General features: G+C 36.6%; 1 protein-coding gene across 5 annotated transcripts in view; it reads right to left on the reverse strand.

Moving 5' to 3' along the window:
* Positions 1–25184, reverse strand: part of TBC1D19 (TBC1 domain family member 19) — a 145951-nt gene that overhangs the window by 93807 nt on the left and 26960 nt on the right. For 3 of the 5 annotated variants that reach the window (XM_025921322.2, XM_086705276.1, XM_086705274.1), the window contains 5 exons: positions 21307–21382; positions 9104–9178; positions 7805–7868; positions 6639–6685; positions 2067–2177 (listed from right to left, as the gene is read on the reverse strand). In XM_025921322.2, coding sequence (XP_025777107.1) covers positions 2067–2177; positions 6639–6685; positions 7805–7868; positions 9104–9178; positions 21307–21382 — 373 coding nt within the window. Of the gene's footprint in view, positions 1–2066; positions 2178–6638; positions 6686–7804; positions 7869–9103; positions 9179–16219; positions 16345–21306; positions 21383–25184 lie in introns of those variants that run through there. The other 2 variants (XM_086705275.1, XM_025921323.2) reach the window with 2 other exon arrangements.

The raw sequence follows: 25184 nt of genomic DNA on the forward strand, positions 1-25184 counted from the left end.
CCAAGGCTTTCTATATCATGTGGTGTTCTTGAGGCTTTCCAAAGTTCTATGGAGAAAATCATCTTGCTTCTTCTATCAGTCAGTAGTATCCAGCCGGAAAATAGAAATCATCCCAGAAATGTGAACAGGGAAAAATAGAATTAAATTAGATGATGCAGAAAGTAACTATGACTTCTAGACTGATGAAAAGGGAACCAACAACTCAGGAAAGGGTTCTCCTTGTCCTCAAGACAGAGATTTAGACTTTTTTTTTTTTTTTATGAAATGCTCACCATAAGTTGTAGTTGCCATCTGTAACCATACAAAGTCATTACACTATTACTGACTGTATTCTCTATGCTGTACTTTTCAGCCCTGTGACTTATTTATTTTGTAACCAGAAGTCTGTACCTCTTAATCCCTTTCACCTATTTTGCCCACCCCCTCATCCCCCTCCACTCTGTCAACCACCAGTTTGTTCTCTGTATCTGTGAGTTTATTTCTGGTTTTTGTTGGTTTGTTTTCTTTTTTAGATTCCATGAGATTCAGTCTTTCAAGGAAAGAAAATGGCTGCCCCAGGAAATGCGTGCAGGGGTGGGAGGTTGGTGAAGAAACTCGTCAGAGGGTACAGTCTGGAGCTGGCTTCTGCATGCTGATCTGCTGGCTTCTGAACACAGGGACCGCAAGGGAAGCTCCTTTCTCTGGTTACAGTCTTGTGGTGTCCCTCCAGAACCCTCTATTGATAAAGCCTAACATCAAGCCAGTTAGTGAAAGAAAAATGTCTGTAAGATCCAACTCCAGCATAATAAAGCAAAACAAAACAAGGAAGATGTACAGCTGAGTGATTATTGACATGCCTCTCACCCGCACCTCCCACCTCTTAGAGAGACGCAGTAGGGCTTGACCTTCCTCCATGTTTAAGCCACGTACCACTCTCCCCCCCAGTTCTCCAACCTGACACGCTAACAGAGCTACACATTGTTTGCTAGTTTCACCAAAGGCGGTATTTAAATTTCTGTGCTCCTTATTGTTTTGGGTGATTAACAAAAGAAGGAGTGAGAATTTCGTATTTCTTTCTTTTAATGTTTATTTATTTTGAGACAGAGAGAGAGAAAGAGAGAACATGAACACACACACACACACACACACACACACACACACACACACACACACGAGGGGGCTAGGGGCAGAGAGAGTCAGAGACAGAATCCCAAGTAGGATCCACACTGTCCGTGCAGAGCTTGGGCTGGGACAGGGAGGGGGGCTCAATCTCACAAACCGTGAGATCAAGACCTGAGCTGAAATCAAGAATCAGATGCTCAACTGAGCCACCCAGGTGCCCCAGGAGTGATAATTTCTTAGCTCCATTCAGGAATTCTCCCCACCTTTCTATAATTGCTCTATTTTAAAACTAACTTCCTCACCAAAATGTGACAGTTTCCAGAGCAAAGACCGTCTCTAACTCATCTTCCTTTCCCTTTATCTCCTTCAGTGCCTCATTTTGATAAGCTTAATACAGGTTGGTTGAATTAAATACAATGTGCATTCTTTAAATATTCTTAATAAAATTCACAACTTATTTCAATCAGTTTTTTTTTAAGTTTAATAGTTTATTTTTGAGAGAGAGAGAGAGAGAGAGAGAGAGAAAGAGAGAGAGAGAATCCTAAGCAGGCTTCGTGCAAGCAGCACGGAGCCCAATGTGGGACTCAAACTCATGAACCATGAGATCATGACCTGAGCCAAAATCAAGACTCAGACACCTAACCGACTGAGCCACCCAGGCGACCCTCAATCAATTTTATTGTCATATATCATGTACCTAAATCCCAACAAGCTGTCTTATAAATCTTTGTTTTTGATTAAAATGAGGAAAAAGCAAAAGCATTTATAAGTGCATGAAAACTCATCTTTAGTCCTACTAGCAAAGTAACTCACTCTCTATATAACATATTTACAATAAAAAAGAAGTTTTCACTTCATTATTTAATGAGCAGACAGCCCTATTGTTTTAGATATTTGCAGCACTAAAATGTTTCTCTAATGGTTGTCTTCTAAAATATGCAATATTTTGAAATGCTGATACTTACCAATTCAGGGATGTCTTTTACTTTCAGAGGAACTTGGATTAAACCCAAATGAGTCCTGAAACTAAGAGAATCACCATTTTCATAATTTGGGTTGCGAAGATTAATTAACACCTTTAAAAACAAATCCAACAGAATTGGTTAGTTTCTTTATAGGATGTTTACACCTATAAAATTGGCAGTGATATTCTTGGTGTATCACCACAAAATTAAAAACTATTTGGGGCTATGTATGTACTTTAATTACATTCTAAAAAACTATAAAATTATATTGAAATGTTAAAATATCATAAACATGCCTTAAATTTAATATTCTGATGATCTACCATATAAAAGTCTAAAAGAATTTAGTTAGAATGAAAAACATTTTGATGGTAATAAAAAATCAAAGCTGCTTGAATATTTAACCAGGGAAGGTGACAGAAAGATCAAAATTGCTTGATTGTAATATTTGCCAGAAAAAATTTCAGAATCAATTCTAGCCCTTTGAAAAAACAGATATTGACAAGATTTTTAGAAAAATAGTAGAATAATATTGCAGAGTATCGCCTCTAAATCAAACCCACAAGGAGAAAAAAATTCAGAAGCCAAACTAACAATTTATATACTTTTTAAAATTAGGCAGGTCAAAAAAGTCTTAGGTATTTACATATCCTTTATGTAGGAATTGCACTTCTGTAAGTACAATTAAGTACAAATAATTCTATAAGTACAAATAATTAAGATGTTTGCAAAGACAGTGCAGAAAGAATGTTAATGAAGTACTATTTATTACAGAAAAATGTGAAACAACTTAAACATTCCATTAGAGGGAGTTACTTAAATGAATTGTGGTTAATTCATACAATAAAATATAATGTAATTTGCCTCTATTAACACAGGAAATATATATAATAACATGAAAAAATATTCACAATATATGAAGTTAAAGAATGTGTAGTAACGTAATGGTTTTTGCTATGTGACGGCATTAAAGGTAATTTTTTAAAAGTTTTCTCCCTATGCATATTTTCTTGTTTTTCTAACAATAACATACATTTCGGGGAAAGAATAATTATAATAAAAAATATTTTTAAATTGAAACTCTTGAGAAAAAAAAAAATCAAGCATCCAGTACAATGGCATGCACAGAGCTAGAGCGTATTATGTTAAGTGAAGTCAGTCAGTCAAAGAAACACAAATACCATGTGATTTCACTCGTCTGTGGAATTTGGGAAACAAAACAAAGGAGCAAAGGGAAAGAAGAAGAGAGAGGCAAGTCAAGAAACAGACTCTTAACTACAGAGAACAAACTGATGGTTACCAGAGGGGAGGCGGGTGGGGGCATGACGTAAATAGGTAGGTGATGGGGTGAAGGACTGCACTTGTCATAAGCACTGAGTGCTGTATGGAAGTGCTGCTCTCTACTTGACATACCTGAAACTAATATTATACTGTGTGTTAATTAACCGAATTTAAAAAAAAAAAACTTAAAAAAAATAAAAAGAATACAGCAAAGGAGATTATGGTGACAGAAACACTATCACATCTGAGGAAGGAATTAATGAGCTGATAACTAATCACTGATAAAATGGAATGTGCTAAAATGCCAAAACAGTTTCCCAAAACTGCAAGCACTAAATTAAGGCTAAAAATGTCAATAGTATTTGTTAAAAAAAAAAAAAATACAAATATAGCAAAGAGTCAACAGCGCTAAATGCAGACTAATAGGGAACAATGCAATTTTAGCCTAATAACATAAATCGTGTATCATACTGCACAGAAACCTCACACACGTAGGATAGGAAAGGGAAACTATGAACACATGGGTAATAGAAAAGAGAAAATATTAGAAATGCAGAAGCTATACAGATATGATTATAGAAAATGTTCTTTAGTTAAAGAAGAATTTCAGCATAAATAATAAAAGGATCAATTCATCAACAGTCCCGAAAGAAACAGAACGTTATGACCATTAAGGAGAGAACAGTTAAAGATAGTCATACAAAAATTACATGAAATTTCAGCCCTGAAGTGCTAGAAAAGGGAAGAGTTTGGGAGAAATCTTTAACAAGCTAAGAGAAATAATGCCATCACCATAAAGGCAGTTTCTGACCAAACTAACTTCTCTTTAGAATTAAAAGAAGACAGTTGACTCCTGAACAACACAAGTTTGAACTTCAACTCAAATGCAGACTTTTAACAGTACAGTACCGTAAATGTATTTTCTTTTCCTTATGCCTTTCTTAATATTTTCTTTTCTCTAGCACACTTATTGTAAGAATACAGTATATAATGCATATTAACATACAAAATATGTGTTGGCTGTGTTATCAGTAAGACTTCCAGTCAACAGTAGTACTTAGCTACTTAAGTTTGGGGGGAGTCAAAAGTTATATGTGGATTTTTGACCATGCAGGGGGTCAGAGCCCTCGTGTTGTTCAAGCATCAACTGTATATTTTATGCTGGCAAACTAGTTTCAAAGACAACAGTTCAGAAAAGAAATAAAAGTAAAATGTGAAAAACTCATTCATTCATTTACTCATTCATTCAGCACCTATTTGTTGAGCAGCTATGTGCTAAGCACCGTTCTATCTGTTGGAGATAGAGCAATTAACCTGCAGCTGGTTTGTGGTAGCTCCATGCTTATCTCCAGGGACACCTGGATGTCTGGTGGTGACCCTTGGCCAAGATGGGATGAAATACACGAACTAGTCATTTATAATGTGCTACTTAATGTCCCAGGGAGGCAGTCCATATCAGTTTCACATTGCTTATTGAAAATGCACAGATTGCTAGCTTCTCCTGATTTACCAGTGGGGATATAAAAACCCCTGGGAAACCTTCCTTGCGCCTTGACTCCCAAGACCAGTGTATCTCACTTGTCTCTTAGCGGTTCCTACTCCAAAGACAAAGCTCATCCTCTGCAACTGAGAAAGAGCCCTGGGAGCTGAGCCTAGAAGTTTGGATCTCTTCGTATTTGCATGTGCTTTCTTTCTCTTGCTGAAAGAATGCCTTCTGTGGCTGCATCCTGTGAAGTCTTGTGGAGTCTTCAATTATCAGACTCTGTAACTGTTGCAATAGTGCAACAGAATGAGAAGCTCCTGCCCTTGTGAATCTTACTTTTTTTTTTTTAACGTTTATTTATTTTTGAGACAGAGAGAGACAGAGCATGAATGGGGGAGGGCTAGGAGAGGGAGACACAGAATCTGAAGCAGGCTCCAGGCTCTGAGCTGTCAGCAGAGCCCAACGCGGGGCTGAACTCACAGAGCGCGAGATCATGACCTGAGCCGAAGTTGGATGCTTAACCAACTGAGCCACCCAGGCGCCCCGTGAATCTTACTTTTAATAGGAGAAGGCAGGCAATAAGGAAAACAGAAAAAGAATATGTTATATAATGATAAATGCTATAAAGAAAAACAAAGTAGGAAAAGGCTAAAAGGAGTTCCAAGCAGGGAGCCGCGGGGGAAGGCTTTGCTGAGAAAGTGACATTTAAACAAAGACATAAGGAGTGAAGGAACGTGCAGACAAGTATCTGGGGGAAAAGCACTGTAAGCAGAGAAGAGGAGTGGAGGCCCTCAGATGGCAGGAAGCCAGGGGGAAGCATGGAGGCTAAAATAAATGGAGTATAACAAATCAGGGGAAAGTAATAGGAGATGAACTCAGAGAAGTAATGGGGTATCAGATCAAATAGCATGTTTCGCACCACTGTCATGACTTTGGCTTTTAAGTAGAATGAGATGGGAAGCTGCCGGATACCAGAGATGGCTTATTTGGAATGGTACTGAAATGGCTTCCTCTGGAAACTGCACTGAGAACAAATTCTAGGTGGGCAAGGGTAGAGCAGGAAGACATTAGGAGGATGGAGGTAGGAGTGGTTGAATTCCGGATACATGTTGAAGGTAAAGTGACAGGATTTGCTGATTACGTGTAAGGTACAAGAGAAAGAGTGGAATCAAAGGTAAGTCCGTTAAAATAATTAGTGAGCTCTAACCTACTTTATTTTCGATATGCTTTCTCAAACTTAATTAAGCTCATCATCTTTATTAACAGACCTGTTCCTTCTCCTGCATTCTCTATCCCAAGGACGTAGTACCTCTCTGCCCAGTTACCCAATCTAGACACTTAAAGATCTTCATTATCTTTTCTTTTTCTCATACTCCCCACATCTAATCAGTTCCCAAACCCTCCTAAAAATCCCTTGCAAATCTGTTGAATTCTATCCAGTTCCAACACTGTTCTTTAGTTCAGACCTTTTTCGTGTCTTGTCTAAACTACTAGAACAGGGAAGGACTAAAAAGGGAAAAGATTCACTGAGCATCTATAGGTGCTAGGCAGCAGGCTACCTGATTTACAAGCTACCTGATTTACAGTTAGTATTTTTTAATCAAAATCTTCCTAATTGATTTACTTGCCTCTAATCTTTCCACATTCCAGTGTATTTTCCAAAAGCAATTTTCAAGCACAAATCTGATCATGTCATTCTACGGTTCTAGGGCTTTGTCCTTGGTGATTCCTCTGCCTGGAGACATCCTCATATCATTTCTTCCACTTTATTCCCATTAATATACCTGTATTGATCCAATACAACCTACCTCCAGAAAATCCTTGGGTGCATAAACAGGTCTGAAAAGGCTTAAATCTGGAATTAAGATAGATTGGAACAACATTTCAGTTAATATAAGAATCCTTATTAATAACAATGTTAATGATTCTTTCACATGTGGCCGTGGAGCTGTATTAATTCAGACATTTGCGGAGTATCAATAATTTGTCATACATTGTGTTAAGTACTGGGAACACAAAAATGAAAGGGCAATCTCTTCCCTTGACGGCCTAAATGACCTATTCTAGAAGAAATTAAGTGTCTACCCTCATAAATTTATAATAAATTTATAACTGAATTGAAAACACAATGTCAGTATAACAAAGTTCTATATGAGAATTCTCAAAGTACCTAGAATACAAATAATACACTCTTAGTGAATTCCTCTAGTTGTATTAAACTGTTCTCCCTTTTGAATTTCTATAACACACTGCTTTCTCTATTACAGTACTTATTTCTTGCCTGGTTCGCCATGCTTATTTTTAAAGAGGAGTGGTGAGGGATTATGTACATGTCTACCAATACAATTCTATGCATCTATTGATCACAGTAAATGAGACATAGATGCCACCCATTATATGTTTATAAAATTGACTCTATTTTAACCATTAAAATGAGCCAAAATAAATTCTTAAAAACATTTTAGAAGTCTCAAAACTTTTTACCACTTAACCTATTTTTAACATCTCAATGTTATTAAAGCTTGAAAAATATTTACCTTAATTACGAATCTAAGAAATCCATTGAATGATTTAATCTATTCTTTTATAAAAATGTTTTCAAATGCTGTTTTAAAAAGGATAATTGACTTAAATATTCTCAAAATATTATAAAACACTGGTGAAAGTTAGGAATTAAAAAAAATTTGTCAGCACAGAGCCTGATGTGGCTCTTGAACTCACGAACTGTGAGATTATGACCTGAGCCAAAATCAAGAGTTGGACGCTTAACCAACTGAGCCACCCAGGTGCCCCCAAAGATAGGGATTTTTAAACTGCACGGTAGAAGTTTAAGCAAACAAAGTAGATGACAGTAATTAGTGGGGAAGGAAAATGGCTATCTTTCCAAAAGAATTGCTAATATTGTTGCTTTGGATCCACAATTAAGAAGGCAATCTTTCCTACTACCAGATTTTGAAAAAGGTTGTTCATATACCTGGTTCATCAGTTCCCATTTCATTCCATTTATTGAGAAGTTCTTTCTGTTCTCCAACTGGCCTCTAAAAAAGGTAATTTTAAAATTGGTTTCATTTTGTGAAGCTTAGCAATGCAGCTGAAAAATAAGAATCAATAACTTATCTAAAAGGTTGAATAAGTTACCATAACATAAGAAAAAAATCACTTCACTGCACATGGTGAACTTTTTTTGGAATTATTCTTAAACTTTTGTTATTTAACTATGATATTATATCTAGTCTCAATGGCTCAGTTAGAATATGGTGCTAAAGAGTCCAAGAAAAGAAGAGAAATGATCTCTATAGGCCAGTAAATTTCATAAAGAAAAACTGCTCCTTAGCCACATACTACATCTCTTACCCCATCCAGCAACCTCAGAAATGCATCGCAAGGGGGACTGGCCAAGAGAGTATGACTGTGGGTCAGTAGCATCATCTTCCTACATGAAAGACAGTATATTACACAATACTACATACTTAGGCAGTTTTCCACAGAAATTTATCCTTTTTTAAAATACCATCCTTCTGGTGCCTTCCATGACATGTCCTTATCTAAAGTTCATCCACTATATCCTGTCTACTAGCAAGGAATAAATAGCAGGTAGGGAAAATAAAGTGAAGAGAAACTTCTTCTCTCCTACTCGTGAGCAGCCAAAAAGAATCCAGAGCATTCCTCGAGTAGCTTTTCTCTCCCTTTTTATCTTCCCCCTCAAAGCCCACAGTGACAGACAAATGTTGAGAATTTGATCTTTTAGATCTAATGATACTACTACTAGAACTAAATAGTTCTGCAGAGAGATGACCAATCATCCTTCCATTCCCTATGTTAACACTGAAAGATGGTACCATATTGGCTATTATAAGAGGATAACATGCCTAAACTCCATCTCGTATTCAAAACATATGGCTATTGTGCTGATTAGCCAAAAATAAGGAGACCAAAGGTAATTAAAAATTTTCAAGTGCATTTATAACATGTATAACCTTTACAGCCAAATCTCTAAATAATCTATACGTAGATTATATATTGTATTTTTATTTATTCTCAAGATATGTTCATTACAAAAAGTACTACAGCCTATATAATAGAAATCTATATACAGTACATCCACGTAATTGGCCTTTTACAGATTTTTGTTTCAAAACAAACTGATATACTGTTTAAAGAGAGATAAATCTGCCTAACAATTACAACTTCGTGGTACTTCTAGCACTCGATTCACAATAAAATATTTAAATATTAAAAGTACCTTTTGAAAAAAAAATAAAAATAAAAGTACCTTTCGTGCCAATGGGATACTCAGTTCAGTGCACATACTATTTAAACTCTTCAAAATTCTTTTTTCCCAACTTCCCTGAAATATAGAGAACAACTCATTATTGTTTCTGGTTAACAATACCAAAACGAATTTTTAACAAATGAAAGATATTATGAGTTATATAGAAATGGTAAGGTTGGTTGAGATTGGTTATCTTCATTCATTAGTTCACTCAACAAATGTTAATTACTGCCTACTATGTGCCAGATACTACCCTTGGTGCTGTGAATTAAGCCATGAACAGAAAGTCTCAGTTCTCACGGAACTGACTTTCTAGAGGAAGATGGAAATGAGGACAGATCAAAAAAAAAAAAAAAAAAAAAAAAAAGGAGAAGAGGAAGAAATCAGCAAGTCATAGGGTGATAAACATTTTAAGAAAAAATAGCAGATAATAAAAAGGTAAATTACATTTAAGTATTTTGTAAACGTTTGATACTCAGAAATCCCATTAATAACCTAGTGAAAATAAAACTTTATAGAAATTATTATACTGTAATTTTTCCTAACATGACATTTCAGTCCTAAATACTTCAGCATGAATGTTCTAATAAGAACCTTCTCCTACATCAACAGAATACCACTATCACACCTAAGAAAATTAGCAATAATATTTCATATCACATACTATTCAGCCCACATTCAAACTTTTCCAGTTGTCCCCAAAATATCTTTTATAGTTTTTTAAAATCCAGAATCCATTGAAAATGTATGCATCACATTACATTTGGTTGTTATGTCTCTTTCCATGTAGCTGAATCTAGAGTCTCTTTGTCCTTTTCTTTTTCAGGATATTGACTTTTTTGAGGACTCCAGGCCAGTTATCTTTTAGAATGTGTCACGATATGGATTTGTCTTACTGGTTTTTCACAGTAAGATCTATCCCCTAGATCTCTTGTAAACTTGAAAAAAGGAGTTCTTTTTAATAGTCAGTCATGAATTGATTATCCACATATACCATATTTTAGTAAATCCTTCTTTTTAACACCAAGGTAAAATGCCAATATTTTTTGGTCTTTTTACTAAAATATGCCTTTAGGCTACTTCTAACTCACTGAAAGCAAAATAAAATAATACCTAAGCTCCAAAACTTAGACCAAGAGAGGAGAAAAGAAGAGAACTATATATTACATTATTGATAATGTACAGTTACATCCCATCCAGTCAACACAAGTAGAATAATAATAATAATAGCTCCTTTCTGTGGTTGTTATAAAGATTAAAGATGTAAAGTGCTTGGAACAGTGACCTAATAATGATAATAATCATTCAATAATTGATAGCTTTACTATAGCTTTCATCGTTCATAGTTCCCTCTTTAACACACATATTTAAATACATTACCCTCTTTACCCGGAATATACTCTCCATGCTCTACTCCCAACCCCAACATACTTACTCCTACTTTATCTGAATACACCTTATTCACCTTTCAGACCTTCACCTCTATTAAGCCTTCTGTTCCTGGTCGCTCACCCCAGATGGTTTCAGGTGCCTGTGCTTATAGTCTCTCTCGGCCTCTTCCTTCACCCATCACAGCACATAGTCACACTTTGTCTAGCACATGATAGATGCTAGATGATTACACAGATTTCTACTCTAAGTAATACTGAAAGCATTTAAAAAATTTTTGATACGATGGCCTAAGCAATGAATGAACAAAAAAGCATTCATCTATAGGAGAAATACAGAGCTGTGTGAAGTGTATAAGCCTTAGTCTACTAAATATATAGAAATAGATTTTTAGGAATAAAAGAATACTCTTCATAAATTCTATTAAATACTCACAAAACTAACCCCATTTACTGGCTTCTTTTCTTTTCTTTCTTTCTTTTTTTTTTTTTTTTTACTGTGAGTATTTCTCTTAGATGCACGACTTAAAATACATTTGAGAAACTTATTCACGATCAAACATTAATTATAGCAACATAACCTACTTCTACCTCCAACATCCTTATCCTCAATTTATCTGAATAAATCTTACTGAACTTTCAAGTCTCAGGTTGAAATACTATTTTCTCTAATAAGCCTTCTGTCACTTGCTTCCCCCACTCCAGACTGTGGCGGAAGGAGGTATAAGAAAGCTTATTTAAAAAAAAAATAAAAGCAATTTTAATTCAATCATTATATAAAAATAAAATCTGCATGAAGATTAAAAATCCAATCCCTGGATTTGTATAATTTACCTTATATATAAAGAACCAAATTGCTACTATTGAATTATGATTCCAAATACTCTCATTTTCAACCACACATAAAAAGGGCTCTTGAACTGATTAAAAGACAATAATTCTTGGAAATAAAAATAAAAAGTTGGGGTTCCTGGGTGGCTTAGTCAGTTAAGCATTCAACTTCATTTTGGCTCAGGTCATGATCTCACACTCTGTGGGTTCCAGCCCCATGTCGGGCTTCATGCTGACAGTCTGGAGCCTGCTTCGAATTCTCTCTCTCTCCCTCTTTCTCTGCCTCTCCCCGCTCGCTCACTCTGTCTCTCTCAAAAATAAACATTTAAAAATATTTATTTTGGTAAAAACATCTCATTCAGGTATTTTCTATAAAGTACAATTTTTAAATGATTAATCATAGTTCTCCTAAATGGATATCCCAGGCTACCAAATATTTCAATTCACCAACTTGAAATTGAATGTAATTCAATTAGATGTAACTAGAGATGTAATATAAAGAGAAAATAGTTACCAAAAAAAAGTTACACAGAAAAGAGATCAGACGTTAGAAAGCATTCTGAAAGAGTTTGGAAAAGAGCTACAAAATTTACATACATTGCTTTATTAATCCTGTGAGATATGTATCATGAATGAGGAAACTTTCAAAAAGAACACATAAAAGTAGAATGAAAAAGAGTGTTAAGAATTGAAGCAATATTGAGCAGATCTTTATTCAATTATCATTTCTATGTGCTCTATAATTGAAGCAGGAACTTAGAAATCATCCAGAAGAGAAGAGAATGACTAAAAATTGAGAAAAGAGGAAAAGAATATTAAATTCAGAAAAATTGGACTTTTGGGGCTAGAACAGGGGGACATGAGGTGTTATACCTGAAAATTCAACTAGTGAAAAGATATTGATTCAACATTTACCGAGCACCTATTAAACACATGTCAGTAAAAATGAATCAAACGGCATCCCTGTCCCTAAGAACCACATCACTTTTGTGGTGGGGGTGGGGAAGAGAAGACAGATACACAAGTAACATGAGATAGGTTCAAAAAGTTCACGAGGGCTATTATCAGCCCATATGCCATACGTATAGAAAGAACTTAAAAGAATAAGCAAGGAAACAGGAAGCTGAGTGTGTCAAAACTTCTAGCTGTTAATGGAGCACATACCACTTCCTTTAAAAGTCTAAAAACATTGAAGGAAAAGTAACTCCAGTGGTTCGCTACGTCTTCCCCATTCCCCGTTCCATATTGATGACACAATGACAAGGATAGCAGGGCTTTTCCAAGGTACCCCTTGCAAGAACTTCAGTCAGATGGTCAGAGAAGTTATCTCCATAGAAATCCCAAGTAGTCAGAGAAGTCGTTTCTATAGACATCAGAAACGGGAATAGAATTTCCTGACAATGAGGGGAAATCCAAAGTGAAGCAAGTGGCTGCTCGCAAGCTGGGTCACCCTGTGGGTTCCCTGCAGAACTTGAATCTTATTTCAGGGTATTCATTCATTCGTTTACTTGCTGCCTCACTAACTGACATGTACTGAGTGCTTTCTACGTGTCAAGCACAGGACTATGATCGGTGAGTAAATGTTATAAGGAGCCTATGATCGCTTAATACAAGAAACAGACTTTCCAACAAGTAGAAAGGCTTAACCAAAATGACTTAAGTTAGTGAAATTGTGAGTTCCTTGTCTTCAGAAGTACTCAAGCAAAAGGAAATGAACTCCAGAGGTTGAATGAGATAAACCTGAAGGGTCCACTTCAACTCCAGTTTTATAGATAATAAACTTTTCGCAGGCTCTGTCTGTAGAGGTGACTAAATACTCCCTAAGTCTCAAAAATAAGTGCTCAAAAAAATCACAGTTATTCCTGTGCTATTATTTAAATAAAAATGTCAACATATCTTCAGCACACACAGAAAAAGAAGTAAAAGTGGCAAATGAATTATTGAGAAATGACAGTGCACTAATACAAGATACAAAGAAAATAATGGTTTCTACCCAAAGACTCACAAAATAAAGCTTTAAAATGTTATTTAAAAGGAAAATGAATGCCCTTTTACATTTAAAATGTTTAATAGGAAGACATTACCTTTTACCCAAACCCATATCCTCTCCAAATGAAATTACTGTTGCCTTCAAATCAGTTTCCCTAATAATTGGAATCTATGGTATTAAGTCAAAGGACTTCAAGAGTTTTATAAATAAATTAATTTCTAAACCATGAGAGGCAAAAAATTTACACAAGAATCAAAACTGTATTGAAATCTCTAACTGGGTATTACTGATTGCCTTGCTACTTTTTTATAACAATGAACGTAAATAAGAAGTCTTTAAAAGCCATCTAATGTAGCATGTAAAAAACTATGAAATTATAAAATTAAAAAATTATTTCCTTCACTCTGAAAAAATAAAGCAAAATAGTTATAACCCAGCTTTCTAATGGAAGAAGATTTTAGTAATTCTCTGATTATAAAAGTAACACATTTATTCAAGATAATTTGAAAAAAAAACAATATGTAAAGAATAGAATAATAAATAAGCATCCATAAATTTTCATCAGCCAAAAATAACTACTATTAATATTTTGTTCTCTTCTTTCATTTTTTCTATGCATGTATGTGTACGATTGAGATATTTAATTAGTGGAATTATATTGTTTTATATTTTGCTTTATCCACTTAAGATAATATCATATACTTTCCTATTTCATTATATTCTTTTAAAAATAACATTGTTGATGCCTGTAGAACATTGTCTTTTGGAGATACCCTGCTGTATATGCAAACCCTATTGTTATTTAGATTCTTTTAAATTTTTTAATATCATCACGAACATAAATTTCTGTGTTTCCCTGATTCTTCCCTTTAGATAAGATCCTAGATGTTAGAAGTGGAATTAGTAGGAAAGGGGTGTACATATTTTTTTTTTCAACGTTTATTTATTTTTGGGACAGAGAGAGACAGAGCATGAACGGGCGAGGGGCAGAGAGAGAGGGAGACACAGAATCGGAAACAGGCTCCAGGCTCTGAGCCATCAGCCCAGAGCCCGACGCGGGGCTCGAACTCACGGACCGCGAGATCGTGACCTGGCTGAAGTCCGACGCTTAACCGACTGCGCCACCCAGGCGCCCCGGGGTGTACATATTTTTAAGAGGGAACATTTTCTATTTTTTGTATTCAATTCATTCATCATTAAAAAATATATATCTACTGAGCATCTGCCATGAGGCAGGCACTATGCCAGATGTTGAGGATACAGTAGTGAAAAGAGAGACCCTGATCCTGCTTCCCAGAGACTGCAGAATCTAGATGATAATCAGACAACCCAAGTACTATGGTAGGAAGTATAGAGTGCCTCCTGTATGGAGGAATAGAGACACAGAAAAAGTACCTGGGAATCTGAGATCTCAGGCGTAGAAAGCCTTCCTAAAGAAAGGATCATGTCACCTGACACCTATGAATGTGCCAGAAATACGTGAGATTTGTGGGGAGGCAGTTTTACACAGAAGCAATGGCATGTGCAACAGTTCTCCTGGAGGAACAACTGAAGGAGGTCAAGTATGATTAAAGAGAGAAGGCAGATGTGTGTGGAAGCGGGCAGGGGACTGGCAGGATGGTGAGGAACAGTGTGAAGAGGCGAGAGGTAAGACTCGAATGGTAAAAAGAAGCAAGATCGTTGACAGTCTTGTAAACAAAAATAAGGAGTTGCGGTTGTATCCTAAAAGTCTGGGAAGTTGTAAGAAATGGAGTGACAATACAGAAGGCAGAAAGACTAATTAGGAAGAGGATGAGAATTGAAGTCACATAAAACCAACAAAATTCTCTTTTTTGTTTAGGTTCCTAGATTGACAGAGAACTGGGTAAATTCAATCAATAGCACATCTTGAGTTTGAGCATTTCTGGACTGGATAGAGAAATACGCTGAATATCATCAGGTAGTACAGATTCTAGAGCCAGACTATCCAGGTTGAAATCCCAACTTTTCCACCTACTAGTTTTGTGAAATTGGACCTATGTAAGATCATAAGAGTAACATACCTTATAGGCTTGTCATGAATATTAAATGAGTAAATAGTTGTAAAGCACTAGAATGGTACCTGGCACATAATTAGAGCTCTGTGTGCTCACTAGTATTATTTTGTAAAAAAAAAAATCATAATTTAATCACCCATTGTGTATCAGTTTCTTCAAATATTCCTTTCTCTAAAAGGTGTGGCAAAAGAATTCCCAAATTATTTTACATGGAAATAGGGTTCTGTGGTCACATAAATTTGAACAACACTGGATTAAATAAAATTAAACAGTTTCTTTACTGCAGAACATCCCTGAGCCTTAGCATCCCAAAATAAATTGTATGCAACAAAATTAAGGAAGCATTAAATTAAAATGCAAAGACTAAAATAAACACCCACAAGTTCATAGTGACATAAATAAATAACATAGTGATATAAATAAATAAATAAATAAACAAACAAACAAACAAATTTATTATAAATAACTCCCCAGTTCTCTTTCTGCATGGAAGAGAGGGAGAACTCTTCCATGCAGAAACACTCCAAATAATTTCTGTAGAGATTCCCAGCTCAGGGAGGTGGAATATAACTGTCTCTCCTTATGTGTGAACCATAAATAGTGACTTCTTTCCAAAGAGTAGAGCACACAAGAGTGTCGGGGGTGAAGAGTGACTCTACAGTGGGGCAACCTCACAAACACTACCTAAGCCAGGCAATCAAGGTCAACATCAACAGTGGTAAACCATGTGGACAGTATATACGCTGACATGATGCAATGAGTATAAATGGCACTTTCTGTCTGTGGTCTTCCTCCCAAAAACCCACAGCCCCAGTCTAATTATGAGACCAACATTAGACGAATTCCAACAGAGGGATAATCTACAAAATACCTGACTAGTACTTTTCAAAACTGTCAAGGTCATCAAAAACAAGGGAAGTCTGAGAAACTGTCATAGCCAAGAGGAGCCTAAGGAGATATGACAACCAAATGTAATGTAGTGTCCTGGTTGGGATCCTGGAACAGAAAAAGGACATCAGGTTAAAACTAAGGAGGGGCGCCTGGGTGGCGCAGTCGGTTAAGCGTCCGACTTCAGCCAGGTCACGATCTCGTGCTCCGTGAGTTCGAGCCCCGCGTCGGGCTCTGGGCTGATGGCTCGGAGCCTGGAGCCTGTTTCCGATTCTGTGTCTCCCTCTCTCTCTGCCCCTCCCCCGTTCATGCTCTGTCTCTCTCTGTCCCAAAAAATAAATAAACGTTGAAAAAAAAAAATAAAACTAAGGAAATAAAGTATGAACTTTAGCGAATAATAACGTACTGATAGTGGTTCACTAATTGTAACAAACGTAGCACACTAACTTAAGATGTTAATAAGAGGGGAGACTAGGTGTGGAATCTATGGGAACTCTATAATATATTCTCAATCCTTCTGTACATCTAAAACCCTTGTAAAAAAAAAATCGTAAACTGTGATTCTAGGAATGAAAAGTACAGCGTGGGGAACACAGTCAATGGTACCGTAATAGCCCTGGATGATGGCAGCTCCCTTGTGGTGCACGTGGCATAATGTATACAGTTGCCAAATCACCATGTGGTACACCTGAAAGTGTGCTGTGTGTCAACTACGCCTCAATAAAAAATAAAAATATATGACACGAATTTTCAAACAAACAAACAAACAAACAAACAGTAATTCACCAAGAGGAAGGCAGTGTGTGCCTCAATTTCCAAACTTATTTGTCCATGGAACCCTTTTTTGTAGAGCATCTCTCAGAGCTAGTATTCAGCAGAAAATACTCTGGGAAATGCTGATGCGGTGTAAGAAGCCTGTTTCCCTCATCAGCCCAGAAAATTGAACACCAATCTAGCCTGCCAAAAACTGCAGAGAGTTGATTTACATCCCAACTCTGAAGACACAATCAAGAGCTAAGTGAAGTTCAAATAACTCATGAAACTTTAATGGGGGGGGAATCACATTTTTTTCCTGGCTCTAGTTCCAAAATATTTTCTGCCAACCTGCTTTACTGAATAAAAGCAGAAGGAAACACTCACTGGATTTTATTTTAAGTTCTTTTGATTGTAAAGAGCAAAGAACAACTTAATAAAGAATCCCCTATGTCCAGGTCTTCTCTAGTGCTTCTACAGAACGTCTTAGCCATCTCCCCCATAGCATACAGCACTTTCAGTGATTAAACCATGAGTTACCCATAGGTGGAATCTTTATCTAATTTATTTCTGAATCTCCAGATCACATGGTAGACTGTCTTCTAGCAGGCATTCAGTAAATATCTTTTTTTTAATATGAAACTTATTGTCAAATTGGTTTCCATACAACATCCAGTGCTCATCCCAACAGGTGCCCTCAATACCCATCACCCACCCTCCCCTCCCTCCCACCCCCCATCAACCCTCAGTTTGTTCTCAGTTTTTAAGAGTCTCTTATAGTTTGGCTCCCTCCCTCTCTAACCTTTTTTTTTCCCCTTCCCCTCCCCCATGGTCTTCTGTTAAGTAAATATCTTTTAATTGAATATCACAATAATTGCTAGAAGAGATGGCAAGTGCCTTTACTATTAATCTGACACAAACTTTCTGAGTTCTTACTACATAAAGGTCAGTATGCTAGATATAATGGGTCTACAAAAATGTTTTAAAATTGGTACTGCTTTCAAGAGGCTTATAACTAAAGTAAAAAAGATGTGTACAGAAATTGCTATCACAGAGTGCGATTTGTAATAAGAACCATAAAACGACAGCATGCTAAAAGACAGTGTGCTTCCAAAAGAGGGAGAGATCCTTTTCAACAGGGCTGATAACTACAGCAGAGAAGAGATGTCATCTGAGCTGACCCTCACAAAATAGATGGATTTTCCTAATGCTAAGCAGGCAGAAAGAGCTTTCCAGGACAAGAAAACAAAATAAGAAAAGTTTTCTTTTCTTTTCTAAAAGATGCAAGAGGGAAACTCAAAATGATTCCCCTGGAAGGGCACAAAGGACAGTTATAGGAGGGCAGAGATTGATAAAGTGAAAGGGAAAGTTAGGGACAAACTAAAAATTCCTAAATGTTGCGCTTTGCGGTAGGAACTTGTTGGGCAATTGGTAGTCACTGAAGATTTGTGAAAAGGCAGTGGCATGTATTATAAGGTTTCACCTGCTTGTAGCTAAAGTTAATTGTGTTAAGAGTACATATGAAGATGGGGAAAGAGGTAAGTTGAAAATCAGGAGGTGTCAGTATAAGACAAGGATGTGAATTAACGTCTGAAACAAAGTTAGCACTCAATAAAAGATAGCCATCCTCCTCTTCATCACCACTGTGATCACTATGGTAATGGCCTTAATAATAAAAAGGAAGAGAAAGCTGTAAGACCACGGGAAGAAATAATTTATAGAACTTAGTGACTATTTGGATACGGAAAATAGCAAAGATATTTCAAGTCTAAATTACTATAAGTAATGATGAAACTAACTGAAATAGGAAGGTCAGGATGAGATGCTCATTTTAGGAATAATGCCATAGACTCAGTTTTAAACATGTTGAGTTTGATTTCACAGAAGACACGTACAGTAGATAGTTGATCATAGAGGATTGGAGGCAAAAAAGATGTGGCAGCAAAGAGGGAAGCTGTGGAAACCTGAATGTGATGACCTGAATGTTCTTAATGAAATAAGTGGCGTGTGTTAAAAATGAGTGAGAGGGAGGTAGAATCAGGGGCTACACAAGCATGGAAAACTCTGGGAAAACCTCACTGGAAAGCAGATAATGAATGACGATTCGTAAAAGGATTGACAGGCAGCAAAATGAATCCACTGAAAGATGAATGGATTTAGACTGAATTCACGGTAAACATAAAACTCATGTGAGTTTCCTCCCAAGTATGCCACAGTTTGGGAAAAGACAGTAGATAGCAGAGGTAGCCTTAGGCTAAGGATTGGAATGGCAGGCAGAACAGAAGTCTAACGGGGCAAGAGATTGCGAGGTGCAAGGGAGAACACTGATGGGATGGTAGTTACGCCATCCAGACTAAGTAGCCTTCGTGCAAAAAGGAGAGAACTGCCAAAAGATCAGGGAGCTTAAGAACTAGATGACTCAAGGAGACAGGAACAAATACAAGGGGACAGGTAGGCGGACACTAACCTGCAGAGGAGGTATTTAGCGTGGCCACAGTTAAAGAATCAATTATTTCAACAAACACTTCTTGAGCGTTCCATGGGCTATGCATTGGGCTAGACGTTGCGGATAAAAAAACACAGTCCCTGCTCTTAAAGAAGGAATAATGTAGTGCAGGGATTGAGAAACTTTTCTGTAAAAGGGCAAACAGTAAATATTTCAGACTTTGCAAGTCATAAGGTCTCTATGCAACTACTAAACTCTCGACATTGTAGTGCGAAAGCACCCGCTGACAATAAGTAAACAAAGGAACAAGGCTTCCAATACGACGTATTTTATTAATTCCTATCATTTTCATGGGCCACAGATGTCATTATTCCTCTGGTTTTTCAGCCAGGTGAAAATGTAAAAGAATATTCTTAGCTTGCCAGCTGTATAAAGACAGATCTGGCCCTTGGACTATAGTGCGCCAACCCGAGTTAGTGGGTAAGTATGGAAAAAAAAAGAGGAGAGTAGTAGGCATGTGTGTACATACATGTACATATACAACGCATACACTTACCGTTCACATGTGTTCTCAGCAACCAGCGGTAGGCTTGAAACATCGACCTATTATTTCCCTCTCTACCTCTTTCCAGTCATGATGGGTAAACAACTTTAGTGTTATGTTTCCTATACCTAATATGCTAGAACTGATACTTTCTCTACACCTTTGAGAAATTTTCAAACTTCACCAAAAAAATATTTAGACCCAACCCTTTTATTTTTTTTTTTTGAGTTTACGTCTTTACAACAAAAGATCAAACAATTCTTTCATACATGAATCATTTTAATGATTATGTTTTAAGACATATTGATAATACTGTCTGATTGCTAGACCTAAATGCACTACCTAGAGATAGAAATATATGGCATATTTCCTCAAATATCTCTATGATTTTTGTTTACATTGCTTCCTTTCACCATCTAATTTTGAAGGTTTTTAAAGTGAAAATAAAAATGGTGGAATAATAAAAAGCTGCCTAACGTGCACTGCTTGGAATGTGATAACTCAAAGCAGCAGGATATTTCTCAGGAGTAGCAGAAGGAGCCACGATGATAATTGCTGGAGCTGGGTGATGGGTTTATGGGAGTTCTTTGGGGTATATTTGAAATTTGCCATGATAATTTCTGACACCGTGATTGAGAGAGGTCAACTCTGTGGGTGTCCATTAAGCCCCTCGGCGGCAGCAGCGACAGAGTCGTACCCGGTACCGCAAGGAAGCCTCGTAGAGGCAGGTGCACCAGGCCGTGCTGAGGCGGACAGTCGAGCGTCAGGGGCATGTGACAGGACTTACCAACCTGTTCTTTACAGCTTTTCTGTTTACGTCATTTTACTTCATTTTTTAAAGTGAACTGTAGTTGTTTCAGCCCACTTTAGATAGCAGGTTCATTTGAGTTCTGTGACAGAACACAGCATGTAGCAGCCTGCTGTGAGGACAAACATATTTCAAATACAGTATCAGTATCGCTGGCTTCCACGGATAAAATTTTAAGGGAAGAGTGAGTCAGTTCACTCCCATCTCATTCTTTTAATATCTCAGAGCATCAGGAATAAATTGCCACATAATACTTTTATCACGTTGAAAATTTCAGGCCAGTACGGTACATGATTTTTTCCTTCTTCTACACATTTTCAGGATTACTGCAGCTAAACAGGTGTGATCCTCGGTCACTGAAAGTAAAAAGGAAGAGCATGCAAACACTGTGCTGGAGTGGTTCTTACCCAGGCTTCCATGTAATGAATGACATACACTCCTGATACCAACAAGCACTTTTCACTCTGCATTATGTAACTTGGCATGGCAAAATAAAGTGAAAAATGAACAATAGCCAACCTGTGCTTTCCTCATGTATACCAAAGGTTCTTTGAGATGTTCAGGAGGTGCAGCAGGATGGCTAGGTAAAGGAAACCTAGGGACAAAAAGAGGCAGCTAAATATTATACGTTATCTGGATAAGTAATTAATTCTTTTCATTAGAAATTACTCACCTCTGTAGTCCACGTCATATGTGAAACAGAATATCTGTTAGCAAACCTGTGTGTTTTCAGAAGGTATAACAACATAATAAAACTTTAAGTCTTATCCTACTAGCGTGGTAGCTTCAGATTAGCAATTTAATTGCTCGTTAAAAGTTGAACTGCACAATAATCTGAATTCATAAATTGGGGGAATTTTAAAATTACTTAGCTTAGTAAATGCTCATGTAAAAATTACCAGAACTCTTATTTTTAGCACATAAATATTGTAACATTTAGAGGGATTTTTTAAGGTTCAAAAAAAATCTGTGAACTCACAACATATCTTTTCATTTCTCCCAATTTCCTTTTCCATATCGCTATATATTTTTAACATAGTTGAAATAATATAAGTGCTATCTTCCGTAAGAGTCATGTTTTAATAGATACAAATTTAATAAAATTTAAAAATGTTAATGTCTCATGGATTCTTTCTGTTTTCTAAGTAACTTTACCTTCGTATTCCAAATGTACTGGTTTTATTAAGAAAACATTTGTTGACTCAACAATATTTGAGCCATTTTAGGTACTAAGGATATGACGGTAATTGAGACAATATCCCCTGTTCTCATATACTTAACATCTAGTAAAGGCAGTCAATAATTATAAAAAGGGACAAATTAATAGAATAATATCAGAGAGTAATGAGTGCCATGAGAAGATGCGAGCAGGGTAATGAGATAGAAGTGATCTGGAAGGATAGGGAAGGTGTCTAGGGGAGCCAATACTTGAACTAAGACCTAACTGAGAAGAAGGAGCCAACCGGGCAAAGATGTGGGGGAAGAATATTCCAGGCAGGAAGGCAGCAAGCACAAGATCCTGAGTTAGGAACACTTGGAGTGTTTAAAAATCAGAAAAAGCCAGAGTGGTTGAAATAAAATGACGGACACACAGTGACATGAAATCACAGAGAGAGAGGGCAATAGGAAAACACAACAGTTCAACATTTGCTTAGAGATTCCAGTCTTTTTCACAACAACATGTAACTTCCTATTGAAATTAGTCGTAACACTTGTACCTACAGCAAAGCAACCATGTTCCAATAATCAAGAACCATACACTGAATTTTCAAGAAGTACCTCATTCAAAGTGGGACATCGGCATGTAAAGTGTTTATGATATACCAAGCTCAACTGCACCTATCCCAAGACCTAAGTGTAAAATGTTCAAATGCCCGTAAGAAACATTTCTGGAATAGAAAAAGCAACTTGGTCTACCCAATCTAGAAAACAGTTGTATTAACTAATTATTTCCAGCTGACTGTTTTTTCTACTAAAATCTGTACTCTGTGTACCTAAATAAATTACCTTTCCCCACTCACAAATGAAAAAAAATTACGATCTTCATATACCTCAATATTTCTTTTTATATGCAAGATAAGCCAAGACTACACTATATGGTAACTAACTTGAATTAAAAAAAAAAAACTATATACTTCATACTGTTTGATATACCATTTGTAAAGGGACGTAGTTTAGAATTAAATTGTTTTAAAATTCTTTCACGTTATGGGGCACCTGGGTGGCTCAGTCGGTTAAGCATCCGACTTTGGCTCAGGCCATGATATCATGGATCGTGAGTTCAAACCCTGTGTTGGGCTCTGTGCTGACAGCTCAGAGCCTGGAGCCTGCTTCAGATTCTGGGTCTCCCTCTGTATCTGCCCTTCCCCTGCTTATGCTGTCTCTCTCTCCCTCTCTCCAAAAAATTAATAAAACATAAAAAAAAATTTAAATTCTTTCACATTAATGATAGTTATTTCCAAATTTAATAAAACTTAATTTAGGACTGAAACTTGAGAGTACTTACTTATAATCTTAAGTTATTTAATGAACAAAGACATTTAATTAAAAACAGGGAACAAGAGGTGGCAACCCCAAAATCATTAATATAAAACCAAAATAAAGTTAGATTTTTATTCATTCAGAAGTATTTAATAAGAACCTACTAAGTGTTTACGGTAATAAAAATAGTAAACAAATAGGCTAAAATTCTGTCGTTGTGCAGCTCACATTTAGTTATATGCAGAGATGAAGGTTGACAGGTAAGAACAAAGCACAGAAACTTGGGCATCACTCTTGACTCTTCTCTCTTCCTGTCCCTGAAATCCCTCTAAATCCTTCTCATCCTTTTTCATCCCACTGACACTGTTTTAGACAACCAACATCTCCTGCCTGTATTCAGCCAACAGGTTCTTAAGCAGTCTCCCCTGCTTCCACACTATTTTCAGCCTATTAGCCAATTTGCCTGGCTGTATAGCCACAAGCAATGTCTTCCTTATTCACCAATGACTCTATTTCCAGTGTCTAGCATAATGCCTGGCACATACTGGATAACCAGTACATTGCTTAGTGAATATAAAACGCAGACACGATCATGTCACCACTCTGCTTGAAATTCTAAAATGACACCCAAATGCTCTTAGGATCCTGCCTAAAAAGCCTTGAAGAAGCAGCACATCCCTACCCACGTATCTAGAATCGTCCTTTACCATGTCCCTCGCCCTGTACCACCCAGCCATGAACTTGGTTCCTCCAATGTGCCACACTTTCCCAATTCTGAATCTCTGAGCCCGTTGCTCCCTTCTAAAGCACCTTTCTTCTCTACTCCTTCCCCTGACTTACTCTACCTTAGCTTTTGATTTCAATCTGAATATTGGTTCCTTCGGTAAGCCATCATGACATCCCCGACCTGAGTTAAGTGCCTACCCCATTTGTCTGGCCCATCACAGCACCTCTTGGACTATGTACTATCCATACTATACTATACTATAATTGTGCTCTAATTGCCTTCTTAAACCATGTGTGCCTCAGAGATGTGAGCTCCAGGAAAGCAAAGGCTATCCAGCTTATTCACTATCCTCAATTCCTAGCTCAGTGCATAACACATAGCAAGTACATTTAAAGCAACATTCAAAAGAAGGCAAAGAAGAACGGTGATTAGGACATTTTGGGAGTGCTCTGGTGTACTGCCTGAGGAGTCTTCCAACAAATGCCATGAATATCTGTAAAGACTTACTCTATCTTGTGGTCTAGTGTGAGAAACCCATTATCTAAAATCTTCCCATTTTTGGTCCACTACTGCTCAACATTCATACCTCTCCAAGGTATGGTGGACATTTGCATATATCTACTATAACAGTAGACTGTGGGATGTTTTTATAATATATATTTATATAGAAATACTTTAAAAAGGATTATTTACTTCTTTAATTTATATTCCTTAAAAGAAAGTGATAGGTCACCTAATTCTTAATAAACTGTTCTACACAAAGTACAATGAAAACTAAGGGAAAAAAAGGTACATGCTCCATGTAAAGACTGTCTTAGTTAAATCTTTTTAGTAAGTTTAGGATTAATAACTGAACTGAGTTTCTTCAATTCAACAAATATTTATCACATGTTAGCATTGGCATCTGTTGACTCAAAATCATTTATTTGATGCTCTAGAAGGTACTAAAAGAAATATAGAATTCAATTCTTGTCTTATAACATTTTTAATCCAGGTGAGAGATAAAATATAAACATATGTGAGATGCAGTAAAACACATGTGCTTTGGAATCAGACAGCTGGAGGTTACGACCTAGTACTACCATTTACTAGCCATACGATCTTCAGTAAATTATTTAAGTAGTTTAAGCCTCCGTTTTCTCTTCTGTAAAATGGTTACAATAATGAATTCCACAATCATAGGGTTGTT

Source organism: Puma concolor, chromosome B1 (genome assembly GCF_028749965.1).
Source record: "Puma concolor isolate L17-30 chromosome B1, mPumCon1.1.hap2, whole genome shotgun sequence".
Classification (NCBI taxonomy): domain Eukaryota; kingdom Metazoa; phylum Chordata; class Mammalia; order Carnivora; family Felidae; genus Puma; species Puma concolor.